The 19,466-nt window shown below is 41.5% G+C and overlaps 1 protein-coding gene across 17 annotated transcripts in view; it reads right to left on the bottom strand.

The window, feature by feature from the left end:
• PLEKHM3 (pleckstrin homology domain containing M3) overlaps nucleotides 1–19,466 on the bottom strand; it is a 196,748-nt gene that overhangs the window by 157,640 nt on the left and 19,642 nt on the right. For all 17 annotated transcript variants that reach the window (XR_013557191.2, XR_009607289.3, XM_060623244.3 and 14 more), the window contains one exon: nucleotides 15,116–16,036. Coding sequence is in view for 15 of the 17 variants with exons in the window: in XM_060623244.3 (XP_060479227.1) it covers nucleotides 15,116–15,719 (604 nt within the window). In the remaining 2 variants the exon portion in view is untranslated. The remainder of the gene's footprint in view (nucleotides 1–15,115; nucleotides 16,037–19,466) is intronic.

Raw genomic sequence — 19,466 nt, 5'->3', positions numbered from 1 at the left:
AGAAAGCCAAAGTGGAGTGTGAATGGAGAGTACCCAGAATCCTTCAGAATAACACTAAGACAAACCTAAAAGGATTGCCTTTCAAAATCGGGCAGATATATTACATTTCTTTTGTAGTGGAATGGCTAGGGAGCTCTTTTGGGTCTTAAAAATGAACATGAATACCATTCATGGGGGTTCCACCCTCATGACCTATGCACCTATCAAAGGCCATGTCTCCTAATATCATCACTTCAGGAGATAGGAGTTCAACACATGAACTTGGGGAGTGACACAAATATTCAGACCGTAGCACCAAACAGAGACTCATGTTGCTCACTTTCTATCCTATCTTTCATCCTGACAATTTATTCTTTTATTCATTTCGGTGAATCCCACACATAACCCCCAGAACAATTTTTCCACACCTCTTTTACTCTTCCCAAACACCTAATCCCACTGCCTCATTCTTTGTGCACTGCAGGAGCTCCTTCATATATACTATGCTTGGCTTCATGTTGGCATTACACTAATCAAGGTCTTGCACAATTGCTACAGAAGAGTACGGTGGTTAAGGCCACAGGTGCTAGAGCCAATAAGCCTAAATTGAAATCATAATTCTGCCCTTCCTGGCTGTGTGACCATGGGACAATTACTTAACCTGAGTCCGTTTTGTCATCTTTAAGATGGGCTATAATAAGAGCACCTACCTCATTGTCCTGCTGTGAGAAAGAAATGAGTAGCTCTTAGAACAGTGCCTGATACATGGTGAGTATTTAATACTTGTTTCCTATTTTAGCCGTCCAGTCTCAAAGGAAGAGTCTTCTTGTCTCGCTGTTAAAGATAAGCCTTCCACCTCTACTCGGTCCCTAATCCCTTCCCACTTCTTCAGACTCTCTTCTCCTCTAACTAACATTGTAATATTATCCCTCCACTAATGTCTTTTCCTCATGTCTTCCAATATTCTGAGGACTATATCTACTAAAAAAGCATTCACAGGGCGCCTGGGTGGCTCAGTCTGTTAAGCGTCCAACTTCAGCTCAGGTCATGATCTTGCGGTTTGTAAGTATAAGCCCCGTGTCGAGCTCTGTGCTGACAGCTCGGAGCCTGGAGCCTGCTTCGAATTCTGGATCTCCCTCTCTCTCTCTGCCCCTCCCCTGCTCATACTCTGTCTTTCTCCATCTCTCAAAAATAAAAAAAATGTTTTTAAAAAATTAAAAAAAAAAAGCATTCACTTGATCCTACCTTTCGTATAGCTCAATCTGCCTCTTTCCTTCAGACTTCAAATTCTTACAATGTGTATACCTCCTTCCTGTTCCACACAATCTGGCCTCTGATTATTAACCTGACTTCATCTCACTTCATCTCACATCATCTCACATCCCTTTCTCTCATTTCAGCCACACCCTTTTATGTTCTTTAAATAAGTTGAGTGTATTGTAGCCTCGGGAACTCTGAGGTTGTTAAATCCCCCATTTGTAACTTCTCTACCCCGCCCCACTAACTTACGTGCCTCCCTCAGTTTTTCCTCGCAAGATGCCATCATCAGTGAGGCCAGCCTTTACCAGTTTATGGAGCCCCCTCTCTATCTTACACCTCGCTTTATTTCACTCAAAGAACTCTCTCATTTTCCTTGAGGGCAGGGACCTGCATATCTCTCGCACTCCTGTATACTCGGTGGCTGGCTCCATAAATATTTGTGAATGTATGTAAAAAGGAATCTACTAGAATCTGTGGAGACACCAAATAATTCAGACACAGAACCTGTCAACAGATCTATGGCCCAGTTACAGCCCTTCTTTTTCTTTTCACAAGAAAAGTTCTTGGTTCTTTTCAGACCAGAGAGGGGCTGTGTCTTATACATTTGAAATATGCTCCACAGGCATGAGGACTGGCAGAGCCTTCTAGTTGGTTTCAATCCCTTCCTTTCTTTCCATCTACCAATCCATTCTATATACTGGGGGCCTGTGGGGAACCAATAAATAGCATCCCCTTCATCACCCAAGTTTTAAACCAACTGAGATTGACGGACATTGTCAGACATGTGGAGATCAAAACATCAGCCAGTTGGTAGGACGCAGCTTAGGGTCGTCCTACCAAACTGAGCCCTAGGATTATACAGACTTAACTCTGAGTCACAAGCAGCACTGATCACTACAAGCTTCCCCTCTTGGGGGACTGCCTATGAAAGGCTGATGGATGGAGGAGCAGGTTTGGAGGAACAGACCAGAATCAGTGCTTCCTATGAGAGAGGCTGAATTATACACACCTAGTTCCTCTCCTAAATTTACCCATAAATTGCTCCTCCCTAGGGGTGGAGTGTGCAAAGGTAGGGAGAGAGGCCAAAAACGTTAGTCTGATATCCCTTTACATAGACATGAAAGCTACAGGAGGGGAGGTTTCCGGCTTCCTACCCCCACTACCCTGCAGCCCTGTCAACTTACTGACTTTTTATAAAATACCCTTTTAATCTTGACTTGCAAGTAATTTTCAAATGCTTCTTTGCTAAACATATCACATTAAGTCTAGTTGTTTGGCTTTGCAAGTCCTCCATGACCTTGGACTACAACTCTCAAAAATGGAGCTCTGTCCTGGCTTAGTCTCCTGGCCATCCCACACACATGCTGTGTTCACCTCCACCTTGGTTTTGTGTTCACCCCTCTATGCTCAGCTGAAGCATCCTTTCCTCAATGAAGATTTCTCTGATATTCTAGATTATAATCACATCTCTCTTTTTTTTTAATATTCCTAATTAACAAAACACAGTTTTCCAAGTCTATTTGTTTCATGTTATAGTACTCAACTGTGTTTAAGTCAGAAACTAGGGAGAAATGTTTTCAGTAATTTTAGGTCTTTGTACTCCTCATTGCAGGCACACAGGAGAAGTGACATTAATAGGATCCACATCAGTCAGGACACTGCCACTGCCCATAGCAAAGAATATGAAGAGAATGATACCACAGGAACCAGAGAAGGGCTGTGTCTTATACATTTGAAATATGCTCCACAAGCCAACACTTAGTGATAGCTCACAGATACTTGTTAACAAACTAATTCTGGTAGAAATGAAGTAGACTCAAGTAATGTCTTTTCTGAGAGCTACTTTGGAGACCTTTCTTCATGGGTAAAGGAGTCTATCCCATTTGCTCTTCCTTCATAATAAACTTAGGGAAAAAGATGTATTATCTGTGCAGACTCTAGCAGAAAGAGACCTGTAACATATCTGGCTACATATTCACTAGACAGACATAGCAACTTTGGGATCTTCTCCATCTAACTTCTTTGCTATGGGCAACAGTGATAGAGCATTAGTCCATGCAGTCCTGGTCAATTTCACTTCTAAGTGTGAATTTAGAGATCTAAGTGTGAACTTAGGTCACAGACCCAACTTCGTAAATGCCGAGGCTTTCTGCCTTCTGTGACAAGGGTAATCCCTAGTCTTTAAGAACCTTGTGACCCACAAAGAAATGGAAAAGCATTCCAGGCTCATGGATGGGGAGAACAAACACTGTCCAAATGTCTATACTACCCAAAGCAATCTACACATTTAATGTAATCTCTATCAAAATACCACCAGCATTTTTCACAGAGCTAGAACAAACAGTCCTAAAATTTGGATGGACCCCAAATAGCCAAAGTTATACTGAAAAAGAAAAACAAAACTGAAGGCATCACAATTCCATATTTCAAGCTATATTACAAAGCTGTAGTCATCAAGACTGTATGGTACAGGCACAAAAACAGACACATAGATCAGTGAAACATAACAGAAAACCCAGAAAGGGACCCACATCTTTATGGTCAACTAATCTTCAACAAAGCAGGAAGAATATCCCAATGCAAAAAGATAGTCATGCAGGAGAATGAAACTGGACCACTTTCTTACACCATACACAAAAATAAATTCAAAATGGATGAAAGACCTAAATGTAAGACAGGAACCATCAAAATCCTAGAGAACACAGGTAGCAACCTCTTCGACCTCAGCCAGAGAAACTTCTTATGAGACATGTCGCTGAAGGCAAGGGAAGCAAAAGCAAACATGAACTATTGGGACTTCATCAAGATAAAAAGCTTCTGCACAGTGAAGGAAACAATCAGTAAGACTAAAAGGCAGCCTACAGAATGGGAGAAGGTATCTGCAAATAATATATCTGACAAAGGGTTAGTATCCAAAATCTAGAAGAACTTATCAGACTCAACACCCAAAAACAAACAACCCAGTTAAGAAATGGGCAGAAGACATGAATAGACACTTTCCCAAAGAAGACATCCAGATGGCTAACAGACACATGAAAAGATGCTCAATATCACTCATCATCACGAAAATACAATTCAAAACCATGGTAAGATACCACTTATACCTGTCAGGATAGCTAAAATTAACAACACAAGAAACAACGAATGTTGGCGAGGATGTGGAGAAAGGGGAATCCTCTTGCACTGCTGGTGGGAATGCAAATTGGTGCAGCCACTCTGGACAAACAGTATGGAGGTTCCTCAAAAAGTTAAAAACAGAACTATTCTATGACCCAGAAATTACACTATTAGGTATTTACCCAAAGGATACAAAATTACAGATTCAAAGAGGTACATGCACCCCAATGTTTATAGCAGCATTATCAAAAATAGCCAAATTATGGAGAGAATCTAACTGTCCATCCACTGATGAATGGATAAAGAAGATGATGTGATATATATATATATGATATATCATATATATATATATATCACATATATATATACCACATATATGTGATATATATATATCATATATATATATACCATATATATATGGTGGAATATTACTCATTTATCAAAAAGAATGAAATCTTGCCATTTTCAACGACATGGATGGAGCTCGAACGTATTATGCTAAGTGAAATAAGTCAATCAGAGAAAGACAAATACCATATGATTTCACTCATATGTGGAATTTAAGAAACAAATAGATGAATATATGTGAACAGGGTGGAGAGAAGAGAGTGAAACAGCCACAAGAGACTTAACAATAGAAATAAACTCAAGGTTGATGGAGGGAGGTGGGTGGGAGACAAGCTTGACGGGTGACAGGTATTAAGGAGAGCACTTATTGTGATGAACACTGGGTGTAAATAATGTAAGTGATGATTCACTGAATTCCACTCCTCAAACCAATATTGCACTGTATGTTAACTAAAATTGGAAAAAAAAAAAAAAAAAAAAGAACAACTTTGTGACCCAGAAAACAATTCCAAACCAACTTTCAAGATATGCTCACTCATTGCCATGGTGAGTTTTTCACTCTATAGGAATTAAGTAGAAAAGAATCTCCAATGTTTAGGCCAGCAGATTTTAAGGTAAGTGGCATTTCATTACTGTATCTTTGGGTAACATACTAGAATCAGAGAAACTTAGAGCCAGAAGTGATAAGAAATCTCTTAGCCTGACCCCATCTGAGGTAGAACTTGTCAGCTACTCACCTCCTTAACTAGTCCTCCTGATTCTTTACCAACAGAACCTAAATCTTGCTCAGGTATGATGGGAGATGCTCAGAGGAGATGTCCTCTCCCCTACCCCGCGGAAAGGAGCAAGATTTGTTTAAGCCAATCACAGAAATGCTATTTTCCTTTGCCAGAAATTGCTTTAGGGGTGAGCATGTGACCCTCGCTACTTAGGGGGTGCTATTGGGGCCTACTGGGAAAGAGACCCAGAGGGGGTGCCCTGTTTTCCCTTCCTGACTTTGGCTATTGATGTATAAGAAAGTGACCCTTGGGACTGTCGTGGCTATCTTGTACCTATGAAGGGAAAGAAGAGACATTACCAATATACTGAGAATAGCCGAGAAAAAAGATGGAAAGTGCCTGGATCCCCGATGACACATCAGGTCTTCTTAAGTGTCTATTGTTTACAGTACCTGATATTCACTAAGTGTTCCATAGTTACCTGTTAGATAGATGAAAACATAAGATGACAAATGGTCATATTACTTACGTTACTTTTAGTTGTATATGCTATTAATTGCTCTTGAAAATATTCTTTTTTTTTTAAATGTTTTTAGATTTTTTTTTTTTTTTTTTTTTGAGGGAGAACGAGACACAGTGTGAGCAGAGGAGGGGCAGAAAGAGAGGGAGACACAGAATCCAAAGCAGGCTCCAGGCTCCAAGCTGTCAGCACAGAGACCGACATGGGGCTCAAATTCACAAACCATCAGATCATGACCTGAGCCGAAGTCATATGCTTAACCGACTGAGCCACCCTGGCACCCCTTTTCTGAAAATATTCTTAACTGATTTAGCAGATTTGGAAAGAGATCCCAGGAAGCAAAATGACTTGGCCAAAGTTATACTACAAAGTGTGCAAGCTCAGAGTAGAAAACTCTAACCTCCAAACTTGGAGTCGAGATCACACTGTGTTTATTTATGGTAGAGGGAATGACCTAACCCTCCTCATGCTTGAGAGACAGACAGCATTATTGAGTGGTTATGTGTGGCCTCTAGTGTTAGGCCTGGCTTGGAGTCCTAGCCCCACCACATACTGTATGGCTTTGGGTGAGGTCAACTTCTCTAAGATTCAGCTTCATCATTTGTGAAATCAGAACAATATCATCTATCATATTCAACTATTATGAATATTAAATAAGATAGTAGGTTGACACATCTTAGCACAGGGCTGAACATAAAGCTAACTCTCATTACATGATAGCTCTCACTGATAATATTAATAACAAACTTCATTCAACTTAAGCTATAAGGTAAGGAAAGAGGGGTCATTTCCGTTTTGGAAAACAAACAAAACAAAACAGTATTGTCCTGATGTTCCAAGCACCAACACATAAAACTCAACCAGACACTTTGCATATGCTCACATACTTGGTACAACACAAAGTTTTCTACAATATGGTTTATAGCATGAAAAAATTTTCAACCGGGGCAATTGGTGGCTCAGTCAGTTGAGCATCTGACTTTGGCTCAGGTCATTATCTCATGGTTCATGGGTTCAAGCCCCATGTTGGGCTCTGTGCTGACAGCTCAGAGCCTGGAGCCTGCTTCTGATTCTGTGTCTCCCTCTCTCTCTGCTCCTCCCCCATTCACTCTCTCTCTCTCTCTCTCTCTCTCTCAAAAATAAACATTAAAAAAATTTTTTTTAATTAAAAAAAACTTTCAGCCTAGTGTGGGAGATGGATATACAAGCAATTGCCTATAATGCACAGCAGAATGATATGTGCTGTGAAAACATACAGTGAAAGAAAAAAAAAAGAATTTTAGTTGAAAAAATATAGAAAGGTCTCAGGGAGGATGTAGCATTTGGATTGGTCCTTGAAAGATAATGGAGGGTTGTGAAAAGTGAAACGGGCGGGGAAGGTGTTCTGGAGGAAGAGAGTGCATAAGCAGAGGCTCAGGAACTTGGAAGTACTCGGCACATTCGAAAACAGCACATAGACGGGGTGACAGAAGGTGCGGGTGGTGAGATCGGGACAGATTGGGATGCTTTATAAAACTTACACACTTGATTTTGTAGAGAATGGGGAGCCATGATTCATTTTTGAGAACAGAGTAGCATGAACAGATTTGTGTTTTAAGATGGTAACTTTAGCAGTTTGTGAAATTAGTAACTACAGTTCTCCTTAGCCAAGAAAGATAAACTGTATTAACAGAGCAACCACAAAAACACATCAGACACTTCGTTTTCAGAGTTCCCATATAGAAATGTTAGAATCAGAATATGGGCTGTCGATGAGGCGTGTTGGGTTTCCAAATAGCTGCCACAGGCCAACATTCAATAATGTAACCAGTGGAAACTATACAACCATATAAAATCAACTTTCTGTGACCTATTTTAGCAACTTCTTTGTACTGACTAATCTTGCTGAAGGGTGAATCATAAATTCAGCAAGAGACCATGTCCTGGTGACCTCACTTGTTCTAAGCCCACAGGAATATTCCCACCTCTATTGGCTCCAAGGCTTTTGAGAAACATCGTAATTGAAAAAGCAGTCATTTTAGTATAAGTCCCAAATTTGGCTTTTTTTTTTAAAGTTAAAGATGGGGAAAAAGAGAATCGAAACAGAGTAACATAAAACTCAAGATAAAGAAACCACACTGCCATGGTTTTTCTAGCTCTAAAGAAAATCTCTGCTTGAGGCCTACTCCTCAAGTACTTAGAACAAGAAAATACAGGCATAGGAATGGTACCAGGTCACCAGACAGCGAAACCAACTGAAACAAAAGCCCAGCTGACCACTGCCCTTGCCTAGCAGATGAAAATGTGAACACAGTCAGGGAGGGAAAAGTAAGTCAGATTCTGGCAGTCTGTTGGGTTTCAGAGCGCCATAGATAATGCAAAAGATTTCTTTAAAAAAATTTTTTTGATTTTAAAATCGCAAACACAGCAGTTCACCCAGAAGTAGAGTTACAAGGAACACAGAAATCCTTCTGCGTTAAATAATTTCAACCATACCCATAATTCCATTACAACCTTCCAATACCCATCTGGTTATAGTAATTAGCTCCCATAGAACCATGAGTCAGGGTCAGTTCAAACACATCTTACAATGATACGGTTTTGGAATTGGGAGGATCTTAGAGACAATTTAACCTGCTTCACTAGGTCGTTAAATCAAAAGCAACAGACGAGTGATTCTTCCAAACCTACACAGTGAGTCCTAGTTGAGTGTTCTTTCCACACAGACCGACCCTCCTCTACTATGCGTATACATTTATAGGTGTAAATGCGTGTGTGTGATCCATTTTTGACAACATATCTAGTGTCCACGTGTTCACATGACTTTTTATGTTCTTACCTTAACACCTATTTATATTTGGATTGTAATTCTATGACATCAGGACCCCGTCTTCCTTATCCTACAGGACATTCCCTGCTGCCTGTGGCTCTATTATTACTCACTGAACAAGAACAGGATGACATAATGCAAAGGAAGAGAGGGTTAAGCATAGGTACTGGTCAAGAGCATGTTTGTACAGAACTAAGATTAATGACAGGACTAGCAATGAGCCATTCTGGCAGTAGGATTAGGGCCTTCTCTCAGGGCTACTTCTCTGTGACACCTCGCTTCAGCTGCCCAGGGCATGGCAGGCACTGGGATGGCAGTAAGGAAAGGAACTGACCATGAGGCAGCTTTGTCTCTATGACCTACCTGGAAGTTTTTTAGAAAAAACTGCCTCAGATGTGAGGTGACAGATGTGGTAATTAACTAGACAGGGAATCCGTCCATAATGAGTATGTATATTAAATCATCACGATGTACACTAAATGTCTTCCAGCTTTGTCAATTATACCTCAATAAAGCTGGGGTAAAACCTGTCTCTGTCGCCATCTTGCCTTAGATCTAGTACTTCTTAGTGATTTCTGACCTAACCTTTTCGACATTACTATCTGGCCCTCAGAAAATGAACGCATGGTCTTAACTGGGCTGGACTCAAGCCACACTCTAACAGCCTCCTAGGACCCACGGACGGTATCCTTCATCTACTTAGCACTAGCAACATTCCCTTGGAAGAAGCCTGTCCTAGGTCTGTCTCTGCCTGAGGCAATGAAATTTCTAGAACACATCCATTCACAAGCTTCTAAGTAAGACTGAAAAAGGCAGCCAAAGATGGAGCAAAATGCCAAAGCCCTCGTTCCATAGTTACAATAAACCCATGGGGGTCAGTTCACTTAAGCTCTTCTGTATGGTCAGCGTTCGGGAGTATGAAAGGCAAAGTTACAGTCTTCTTTCCGTGGACTCATTGGTCCCCTAAAGAACTCTGGCCAGCGCTGCACTGTCCATGTATTTTAGTGACTATGTTAAACGCAGAACACAATCCTTGCTTAGCTAGACTGCTTCGGTGTGTCTCAGTTTTTCCTCGCTAGTGATCTCCTGAGGGATTACTTTGGGTTCGATGAATACCATCCAGGTCTGTCTCTTCTACACTACTTCCCACCCTCTACCCCCACAGGGCCTGACTGCTAACAAGGCTTTCAAAATAGAGGGCTCTAGAGACTGGGAACGATTGGCTTCCAAGGTAAGTGTTCAACTCCAGCTTAGTGTTGAAGGGTGTGGACTCTGGAGAAAGACTGCCCGAGTTCCAATCGAGGATCTGCTCAGGACCAGCTATGGGACTCTATGCACATTCCTTAAGCTTTCTGTGCCTCAAGTTTCATCATCCTCAAAACGGGGTCAGTAAAAGTGTCTGTATCACAGGAGTATTATATAAGTTAAATAAGCTGTTCACTGTAAAGAACTTAAAATCACGCACAGTGCTTGCTACAGCTATTGGTTGTGTCTTTTTTTTCTTCCTTCTCTTTCTACATGGGCTCTCTCACCCTGAGGACAAGCACACTGGGTGCTTGGCTGTTGGCTCTGACAGTGACAAGTAAGCTGTTAATCTGTTTGACGGATTCTGCTCTCATATATTCCAAGCAAGAACCTAGGGAAGAAGTGATCGTCAAATCCAAAGTAATCACCTTCTGTAAAAAACAGAGAACAGGGAAAAGTTGAGGAGTGATGCAAAATTACTTCAAATGATTGCTAGCTTCAGAAAGACTAAAGGGCAAAGCATAATCATTGCACCAGGCTTTGTGCTCACCAAGCAGCAGTCAGGTTCCTCCACAAAGGGGAATGCTTAACCGTGCCTGTGCGACCCGGGAGTCTGAGACGTATCTGAATACTCCTCCAAGGCCAGGGCAACATTTTGCCAACACCAGGGGCCGCTTTACAAGCTGTGTCTGTTTGATTTTCTCTTATCACAAGGATAGTGCAGGGCAGCCTTTGAGATGAAAGCAAATCTTCATTTTTCACTGCTGCTAAAGAGCTTCACAGAGAGGATGTGCGAGGTATGAAATGCTAGATGATGGCGCTAGGCCCTCAGAAAAGATGCTGGAGGTTTTTTTTCTAGAATGACACGAACTGGCTAAAGAGGTTATTGGCGTTAATTATCTTATCAGCATTACATCTTTTTCATTCAATTTACATCTTAAACAATTCATTTGAGCATAAACTATGTTCAAAGCACCATGTTAAGTACTGAGGATGAAACGGTAAGAAACAGTCCCTTCCTCATTGACCAGGAGAACTGTAAACAGTTGATCTTAAATCAGTGTGAGAGAGGGAATGAACGGTTTACTTCCCACTAGCAAACCTATCAATAATATGAGAAAACACACTTCAGGAAGGCCAATCTAAGAAATATTTATTGCGAGGCCATTTACTGCAACACATCAGTTGGTATGCCAGGGAAAAGTAGGAGTCATTGGTTGTGTTACTTTGATTCTCATTGATGAGTTTCAAATTCAATTAATAATTGTAATAATATTATTAAATGTTTAAGATATCTATTAGGTGTTTACAAATGTGTCAAACATGGTTCTGAGAAGCACTTTCTATTTTTTAACCCATTTAATGCACACAAGATATTTAAAGTACCATTACTATCTCAAGCTTTGTGGTGGTTGTGGTGGTGGTGGTGGTGGTGGTGGAGGAGGAGGAGGAAGAAGAAGAGGAAGAAGTGGGAGAAGAAAGAGGAAAAAGAAGAGACGGGGAATGAGGAAGAGGAGGAGGGGGAGGATGGGGGGAGGGGGAGGAGGGGGATAAGGGGGAGGGGAGGGGGAAGAGGAGGGGGATAAGGGGGAGGGGAGGAGAGGGAGGAGGGGGAGGAGGGGGAGGAGGGGGAGGAAGAAGTGGGAGAAGGAAGAGGAAAAAGAAGAGAAGAAGAGACGGGGGATGAGGAAGAGGAAGAGGGGTAGGAGGGGGATGAGGAAGAGGAAGAGGAAGAGGAAGAGGAAGAGGAAGAGGAAGAGGAAGAGGGGGAGGAGGGGGAAGATAAAGAGGAAGAGGAGGAGGGGGGGGAAGATAAAGAGGAAGAGGAGGAGGGGGGAGGAGGAGGAGAAGGGGGAGAAGGGGGAGGAGGGGGAGGAGGGGGAAGAGGAGAAGACACACCAGAAGACCTTCATACAGGCTTGCCCATCAGCGAAATAGATGGTATTACACCCAGCTGCCCACTGGCCTCATTAGGCCAGAACTTGATTTGCTTTATACTCAATGTGACATTTATCCTTAGTAAGGCTCAAAAGCCTGGTTATTCATCACCAAATGAGCAGAAGTCACAGAGATCCTACCTAATGAAGAAGATCCTTGGGTTTATTTTCATGGGAGGGAAGAGAGGGGATAAGGGAGGCAGAAGAGGAGGAAGGGGAGGACGAGAAGAAGAACCACTTCTGGTGAGTCTTCGTACTCAAGGTGAGCTCAGAAAAGGAGCTAGGGAAAAAAAATCAACTGAAGAAAACACAGGATCATGCAGTAACCAAACCTATAATTAAGAGAGTGACAGGGATAGACACAACATCAAGTTGACCTCATCCAAAGAAACCCGTTAAAATTTTATTTCTTCTAAGGAGCCCCCAGACTCTTATGAACACTTGTTAATTTTTAGAACAGTAGGAGTAGGAGATGAGAGGATGAGGGTCACTTTTGGACACTGTGAATTTGAAGAGCCTGTGGAACATCCCAACAGAGATGTACGCCAGGCAGTCAGATATGCGAGTCTAAGGTTAAAAGAGAGGTCTGGCCTGACCCTAAATCTCCAGCCAAGATACTACACTGTCTCCCTCTGCTTTGGAGGCATATTTCTTCAGGAGACACAACAGGCTATTTTTCAGTTTGGATCACAAATTTCAAAGGTTTTAAAGTAAACTTTACTGAAAGATCTTGGCTGATTGTGACTAGTGTGCATTTGTGTGTTGGCACATCCCTCCCCTTGCCATGAGAATTATGGTCACCAGGGTGGGGGACTGCCACATATCTAAAACTCTTCTCTACCCCCAGCCTGAGAACGCGTAGTCAGTGGGTACTCCTTGCTTACCCCTGCCCCTCACCTGGTAAGCAATACAAACATGATTTATCTTGCCTGTTCTCCAGAGTGTGACAGAAAGAAAAGGTATTAGGAACTTGGCATGCCATTTGCCCAACTGTGCTAATTCCTGCTAAGATATATATTCCATGGATGATCAAAAGATGGCCAGATTATATACTATATCAATACCTGAAAGGCCATCTGTTACAGTAGACTTTTCAAAATACCATTCAGTACATACATTTCAACATGATTTAGTATTCAACTTTTTTAAAAATTGAGACGAAAAAACAATAGTCACAGGGTGTCATATACTCAAGGTTCCTTTGGAGAATCTAAGGCAGCTCCAGCTCCTACACTAACAATCCAAATGACAGGAAAACTAAACCTGGAAATATGACACCCTCTCAACTTGGGTTACACCAGGGTTTTAGAATGGTTCCAGTGCTTTACTGATAAAAATCTACGTGAACTCTTAAGAAACCAAAAATCAACAGAGGTTATTTGTTAAATCAATGAGTATACTTGTTTATATATGAACTCAAGGCAAAGCTCTCGTTTTGCCAGGCACCAGGGTCAGAGCAACTTGTTTGTCCCCTAATATCTAATCAGCTACCAAGTACTGAGCTTTATAATGTCCTTGTCTTTTTACTCCCATGGTCACCACCCTTGGCTAGATGCTACAGAGGACTGGTGAAAGTCAAGGAGAAAAGAAAAGGAATTATAAGTCATGAATTTGAGTGGGAAGAAAGAAATATTTTATTTTTCTTTGTTTGAGTTTTTATTTAAATTCCAGTTATTAACATACAGTGTAATATTAGTTGCAGATGTACAATGTAGTGATTCAACACTTCCATACAATGCCCAATGCTTATCACAGGTGCACTCCTGAATCCCCATCACCTATTTCACCCATCCCCCCACCCACCTCCCCTCTGGTAACCATCAGTTTGTTCTCTATAGTTCAGAGTCTGTTTCTTGGTTTGCCTCCCTCTCTTTTTATCCCCTATGCTCGTTTATTTTGTTCTTAAATTCCACATATCAGTGGATGGAGAGACAGAGTATTATGCTAAGCAAAATAAGTGAGTCCGAGAAAGAAGTATTTTAAAAGAATAGATTTGAACTGGATGTGAAAATAATGTAGCACCTCACAGATAGGGACGCTGCATTTCCTCAATAGACTTACTAAACTGTATCTCTTCTTCGAATTATACTTAGAAACTAAATTTATTAATTAAAATATTAAATGTATCAATGGAATACCAAGCAAGGATAGAGACTAAAGTAGTATTAAAATAGCAGTTAAGGACATAAAACGGTATTCCCAATTAACTGAGAAGAAGCCATCTAAATTAAAGGTTGAATAGGAATGACAAGAATAGACAGCCTGTATAAATGAGGTTATCTTGAAAGAAAAAGCTGGGGGAAACAAAGAGATGGTTTGTCACGCCTCACAGAAGTTGTGTGCACATGCATGCGTATGATGTATGAGAAAAAAGGAAATTCAAGGCCCTACACCATGAGGTCTGAGCCAATCTCTCCCCCCCTTTTCCTCCCACTACCCACCATGGGATCCTTTGCTCCCCCTGGTACTTCTCATCTCCTTACCTTCTTTCCCACCATAATCCCGAGTGTCCTCTACTGCGATCCCCTTTCTGCATCTTAGTATCTTTAATGGTTCAGCCAAAGCTCCATGAATTCTCATTAGCCCTTCCTGACAAGCCCACCACAGCGTCTTCTCCTTCCTCTGCCCTCTTACAGTCACTGTCATTTTCTCAGTGAAAGAAATCTCAACAATATAAAGTAAAACAAAAGTTCCTTCACAAATATTTCAGTTGACGACTACTACTTTCTCTCCCTGCGGGTGCCTTCTTGAGTGTTTGTTAGTGTCTGATCCCCTCTGCAAGCAAGAAGTTCTTTAAGGCAGGGATGGTTTCTTTATGGATCTTTAAACCCTTCACAGCACAAGGCTATGCCAATGTGTGATCTGACAAACATCTAGCGATGCGAATAAGCAGTAGCATACTCTGTACAAAGGCAAATACCACACGAATTATGAGACTGTGTAGCTTCTAACACACAAGATCAGAAGGGGAGACTTGACCGCAGTTGTCTTTTCACTCAGCACTTCTTATAAGGATACCAAGACTGAGGCTTGAGGTGAAGTGTGAAAGTAAATGGAAGAGGGAGCTTAAGTAAGCAAAACCAGACAAGGACCCTGGACAATACACTTCTCATGAGGTAAATGTAATAGAGACCAAGGAAAATCGACAACTGCTCAATAGCTGTCAGATATCAAAACATACCAGTATTTCCTTGAGCATCTTCTACCTTATTCGGCAAGGACGACAGAAAGGACGGCCTGGTGAAATGAGGGCCCTGAAGAGACGACTGCTGCTGCCGCTGCAGAGGCATGGTTTTGAGGACCAGCCTCCAGTCCACTTGGGTAATATCTGATCTTGAACGTGCATGCCCTGGCTTGAAAGTAGAGGTCTCATCCAGTAAGTCATTCACGGATCGAGGTCTGTCCCTCCGACGCTGACAGATGTTGAAAAAGTTAAAGGTTGAAGCTTCTTTTTGTTCCATCCAGGAAAGATTATCTGGGGCTGTCCCTTTCTGAACCACAAACTGTTCTTTGGCAGGGAAGACATTTTGAGCTTTGGTTTCTAAGAGCCTGCTCTTACAGTGGTCCCAAATCAGGCCCCCCTTGCCCAGGGAGGCAACATTTCTGATAGCACCATTATCTGTTATGGTACTTAGTACCTCGTGCCCCACCAATTCGGGGACTTCCTGAATCCCATAAACCTCAGCTTGCTGCACAGCCTTTTCTAGCTTACTGTCAAAAGTACTGAAGAAATCCTCAGTAACTTCCAAGGCTGGGCTGATATCATCCACTTCCAAGGCTTCCATGTCATAGACTCCAAGAGCCCTAAGGCTTCTACACTGCTTCAGGAAAGGGCTTCATGAACATTCACCCAACAAAGAGAGGTGCTTCAGCAATAGAGTTCTGGAAACAACTGAAAAAAACCTTCATTCGACTGCCTAAAGCAGACCAAAACCAAGGGTAGTTGATGTTTTTTCGGTCATTAAAAGCATTTGCTAGCGGCTAATGGCCATTAGCAGAGGTACGGGGAGACAAATGTTCCTTTGAGATTATTCTTCATTGAGATCTCTGAAAAGACAACAGGATGTGCTTGTCAAAGCAATGCCGTGCAATCCTTAATTTCCTGGAAGAAAAGAAAGAGCACAACATTGGCACATGGATCACTGTATTCTATAGTACACGAATCTGCCCAGCTATTTCCGCATCTCTACATCTTTCTACAGTAGTCACGCCCAAAGTGGACAACACCTACACAGAGGCTCCACTGTCAAGAGCACACATCACTCCCGGCTTTGTGTCAGAACTTACACAGAGCAGGGTGGAACGTTTGATAAGGGGAATTAAGGCCAATAGCTTTCACTCAGACAGAAAAGCCTTTGAGCACAGTTGTGAAAAGTCTGTTCTGGCAAATCTCTGTGATATGTTGACCTAAAACAGGAAGCAATGAGGCTAAGAATTCTGTGTCTGGGCCTACATCATAATCGGTCTAAATTCAAAAATGCATGAGTCCTTCCACAGACTTTGAAAGCTCTGATGGTGTATCAGGCTAAAAAATGCAAGGGGAAGGGGTGCCTGGGTGGCTCAGCTGGTTGAGCATCTGACTGGAGCTCAGGTCACAGTCTTGTGGTTCGTGAGTTCCAGCCCCACATCAGGCTCACTGCTGTCAGCATGGTGCCTGTTTAGGATTCTCTGTCCTCTCTCTCTGCCCCTCCTTCTCTCTCCCTCTCAAAAATAAATAAACATTTAAAAAAAAGAACTTTCTAAAAAAGTGCAAGGAGTAAGGACAGAGGGAGGCTCTGCCCTTTTCTTAAACCCAAATGTTACTGTGTCTGTGCTTCCCAGGTGTGGATTATGTAATACCTAATGAATGCCTCTGGACTACAGAATTCCTCCACTCATCTTGAAAATAAGGCTCCAGGCTCAACTCCCTAAGGCTTTGAGGACTGGCCTAGGAGTACAGGTCCAGCCTTGGGGCTGGGCAGAAAATATTCTATGTGAGCACTAACTCATTCTCTGGGAAAGACTGGATCTCCAAGGTCAGGCCAAATTAGCACAGACCTTGACAGAGATGTTGTCCAATGTGGTAGACATTAGCCATAGATGGCTATTTCAATTTCAATTCATAATAAAAATCAAGTAAAGTTTTTCAGTCGTACTATCACATCTCATGTGCTCAACAGTCACAGACACCTTTGTATTTGTACCGAAGAAATGAATGAAGAAACAAAACAACTACGCAAGGGTTTTTTGCCCTTAGCTACTTACAAGTAGGTAAAATTGGGCAATTAGCAATACCTCTGCATGTTGCTGCAAAGGTTCATAGATGTGCTTTTTTTGTTTAAAACTGCACAATTTTATGGTTAATTAAAATCATTTTTAGCACTTAGGTCTTTAAACCATTACATTTAAATCAACAGCACCAATCTACATTGCTTAATGTATGTAAATTAAACTAGTATATAGAGCCCTTTATTTTAAAATGTGTCAAGAGGTTTGCAGTTCACAAGAACTCTGGTTAACCTCCTGTAAAGTGATAATGACTATGCATTTGTCTCTATTTTACATTTTGATACTTCATTATGTTAGCCCTCATGAAGCCAGGCAATGATTGACTTTTAGAGATAAACATCAGTTATATTTTTCTAGTTGCAAACAGGGTTTCTTTTCCTGTGTTTACAGTTAAGCCCTGAGTCTCTTGAATTGTGCAACAGGGTTTCACCACTTCTGTAATTTTGAAAAATGGGACTTTTCAGTTTCATCTTCTACACCAGAGGCTATGAAAAAGAAATACATTATAAATTTTAAAACATTCAGTTCTTTACTAAAATTACAGATGAACATAATAAAATATATTAAAAAAAAAAAAAAAAAAGCCAAGGATGGCTCAGTCGGTTAGGCCTCCGGCTCAGGTCATGATCTTGTGGTTCGTGACTTTGAGCCCCACATCAGGCTCGCTGCTGTCAGCCTGTCAGTGCTGAGCCTGCTTCAGATCCTCTGTTCCCCTTCTCCCTGCCCTTCCCCTGCTTGCATGCTCCCAATAAATAAATAAATATTTTACATAAAAAGGCCCAAAATGGAGTCACTTGGCGGAGCCCAAGTGACATCAGCAAATCAAGACTTAATATCTAACCTTATTGCACATTCAGCCTCTTCCAGGAATGTAACCTTTAACCAGTCAATCTGGAATTACCAGATCAGCACTAGTGAGGTTATCTGCCTAATAGATCCCTGCCCTTCCCCTAAAGAAAGGTGACCTTGCTTGAAACAAGCCACTCTTTGTTAGAAACTTTAGTTTTCCCACCCCTTCTACCTATAAAAGCTTTCCATTTTGTAAAGCTTTCTAATTACAACATGGGATATCACCTGATTCATGAATTATTGAATACAGCCAAATTGATCTTCAAGTTTACTCTGTCAAATTTTGCTTTTTTAACATAAGTTTCCCATTTTATAAAAGATGCACCAAGGTGCAAAGCAGGTAGTTATTCGACTAAGATTATATTATGCATATCCCTTTTCTTACCCAGTGCTTAAAATTCAGTCTTTAATCATAATAGAGAGTAAATGCCTTCAAAGTGATTCTTTTTTTCTTTCTTTCTTTCTTTCTTTCTTTCTTTCTTTTTCTTTCTCTTTCTTTCTTTCTTTCTTTCAAGTCAAAATATCTGGAAATACACTCTTTGCGCTACCTGTTTAGGTATTCATAGGCTGGTTAGAAGCATGTAACCATTGGTGGCCATCACAGCTAGCTTACAGAACACTTCTACCCCACACATCCTAAAACCATAGACTGCTAGACAAAGAAGGGAACTTTGAAGTCATCCTTCCAACTCCAATCTTTCACAGAAGGGTACACTGCAGCCGAGGCATCATGAAATCACATGGACACCTTTGGACACATTAGGAAAGTCTTCAAAAGAAGGTGTCCTGAGTTGAGCTTAGAAAACTTAGAAGGTATTTGCTTAGAAGGGATGGCTAGGAAGAAATTAGAAAGCATAAATTAGATTTTGATTAGCAAGGGATTTTCAAGTTTATTAAGTGACTTTCCATAGGCAGTGTGGTGAGCAATACATTGGAAAGGGTCTGAACTAGAGTCAGCTCCGGGCTCAGATCCCAGTTGTCTCATATTAGCTATGTGATGAGGGGCAAGATTTCCCTGACCCACACCCACTCCACCCCAAGTCCTTCTCTAGGCTAACCTGTTCTTCCTACTCTAGGAATTTTGATTTTCACTATTTAACGCTTTCCATAGCCTCTGTTTGGAACTTATGCAGCTACTCCCTTTCCTTTCTGATGGAAATATGCATTTACCCTTCTACTCTTCTCTATGTGACCCAGCACTCTCATGCCCCTTTTTCTGTTCTTCCTCCACTCAGTCACACAGGCCTTTCAGTCCCTCCTTAGAGGTTTACCTTGTTGACCTCCAGGCCCATCCACAAAGCTGTTCTCATTGCTGGACGGGCTATTCCCTCCCTCTCTCTTTTGCACCTACCTAGTACCAAATTATCCTTCAACCTAACATCAAGTGACAGACCTGTATTCTCTAATGATGGACA

This window comes from Panthera onca, chromosome C1 (genome assembly GCF_046562875.1).
Source record: "Panthera onca isolate mPanOnc1 chromosome C1, mPanOnc1 haplotype 2, whole genome shotgun sequence".
Classification (NCBI taxonomy): Eukaryota; Metazoa; Chordata; class Mammalia; order Carnivora; family Felidae; genus Panthera; species Panthera onca.
The sequence above is the reverse complement of the archived record's forward strand: the minus strand, read 5'-3'. Positions and strand labels throughout refer to the sequence as shown.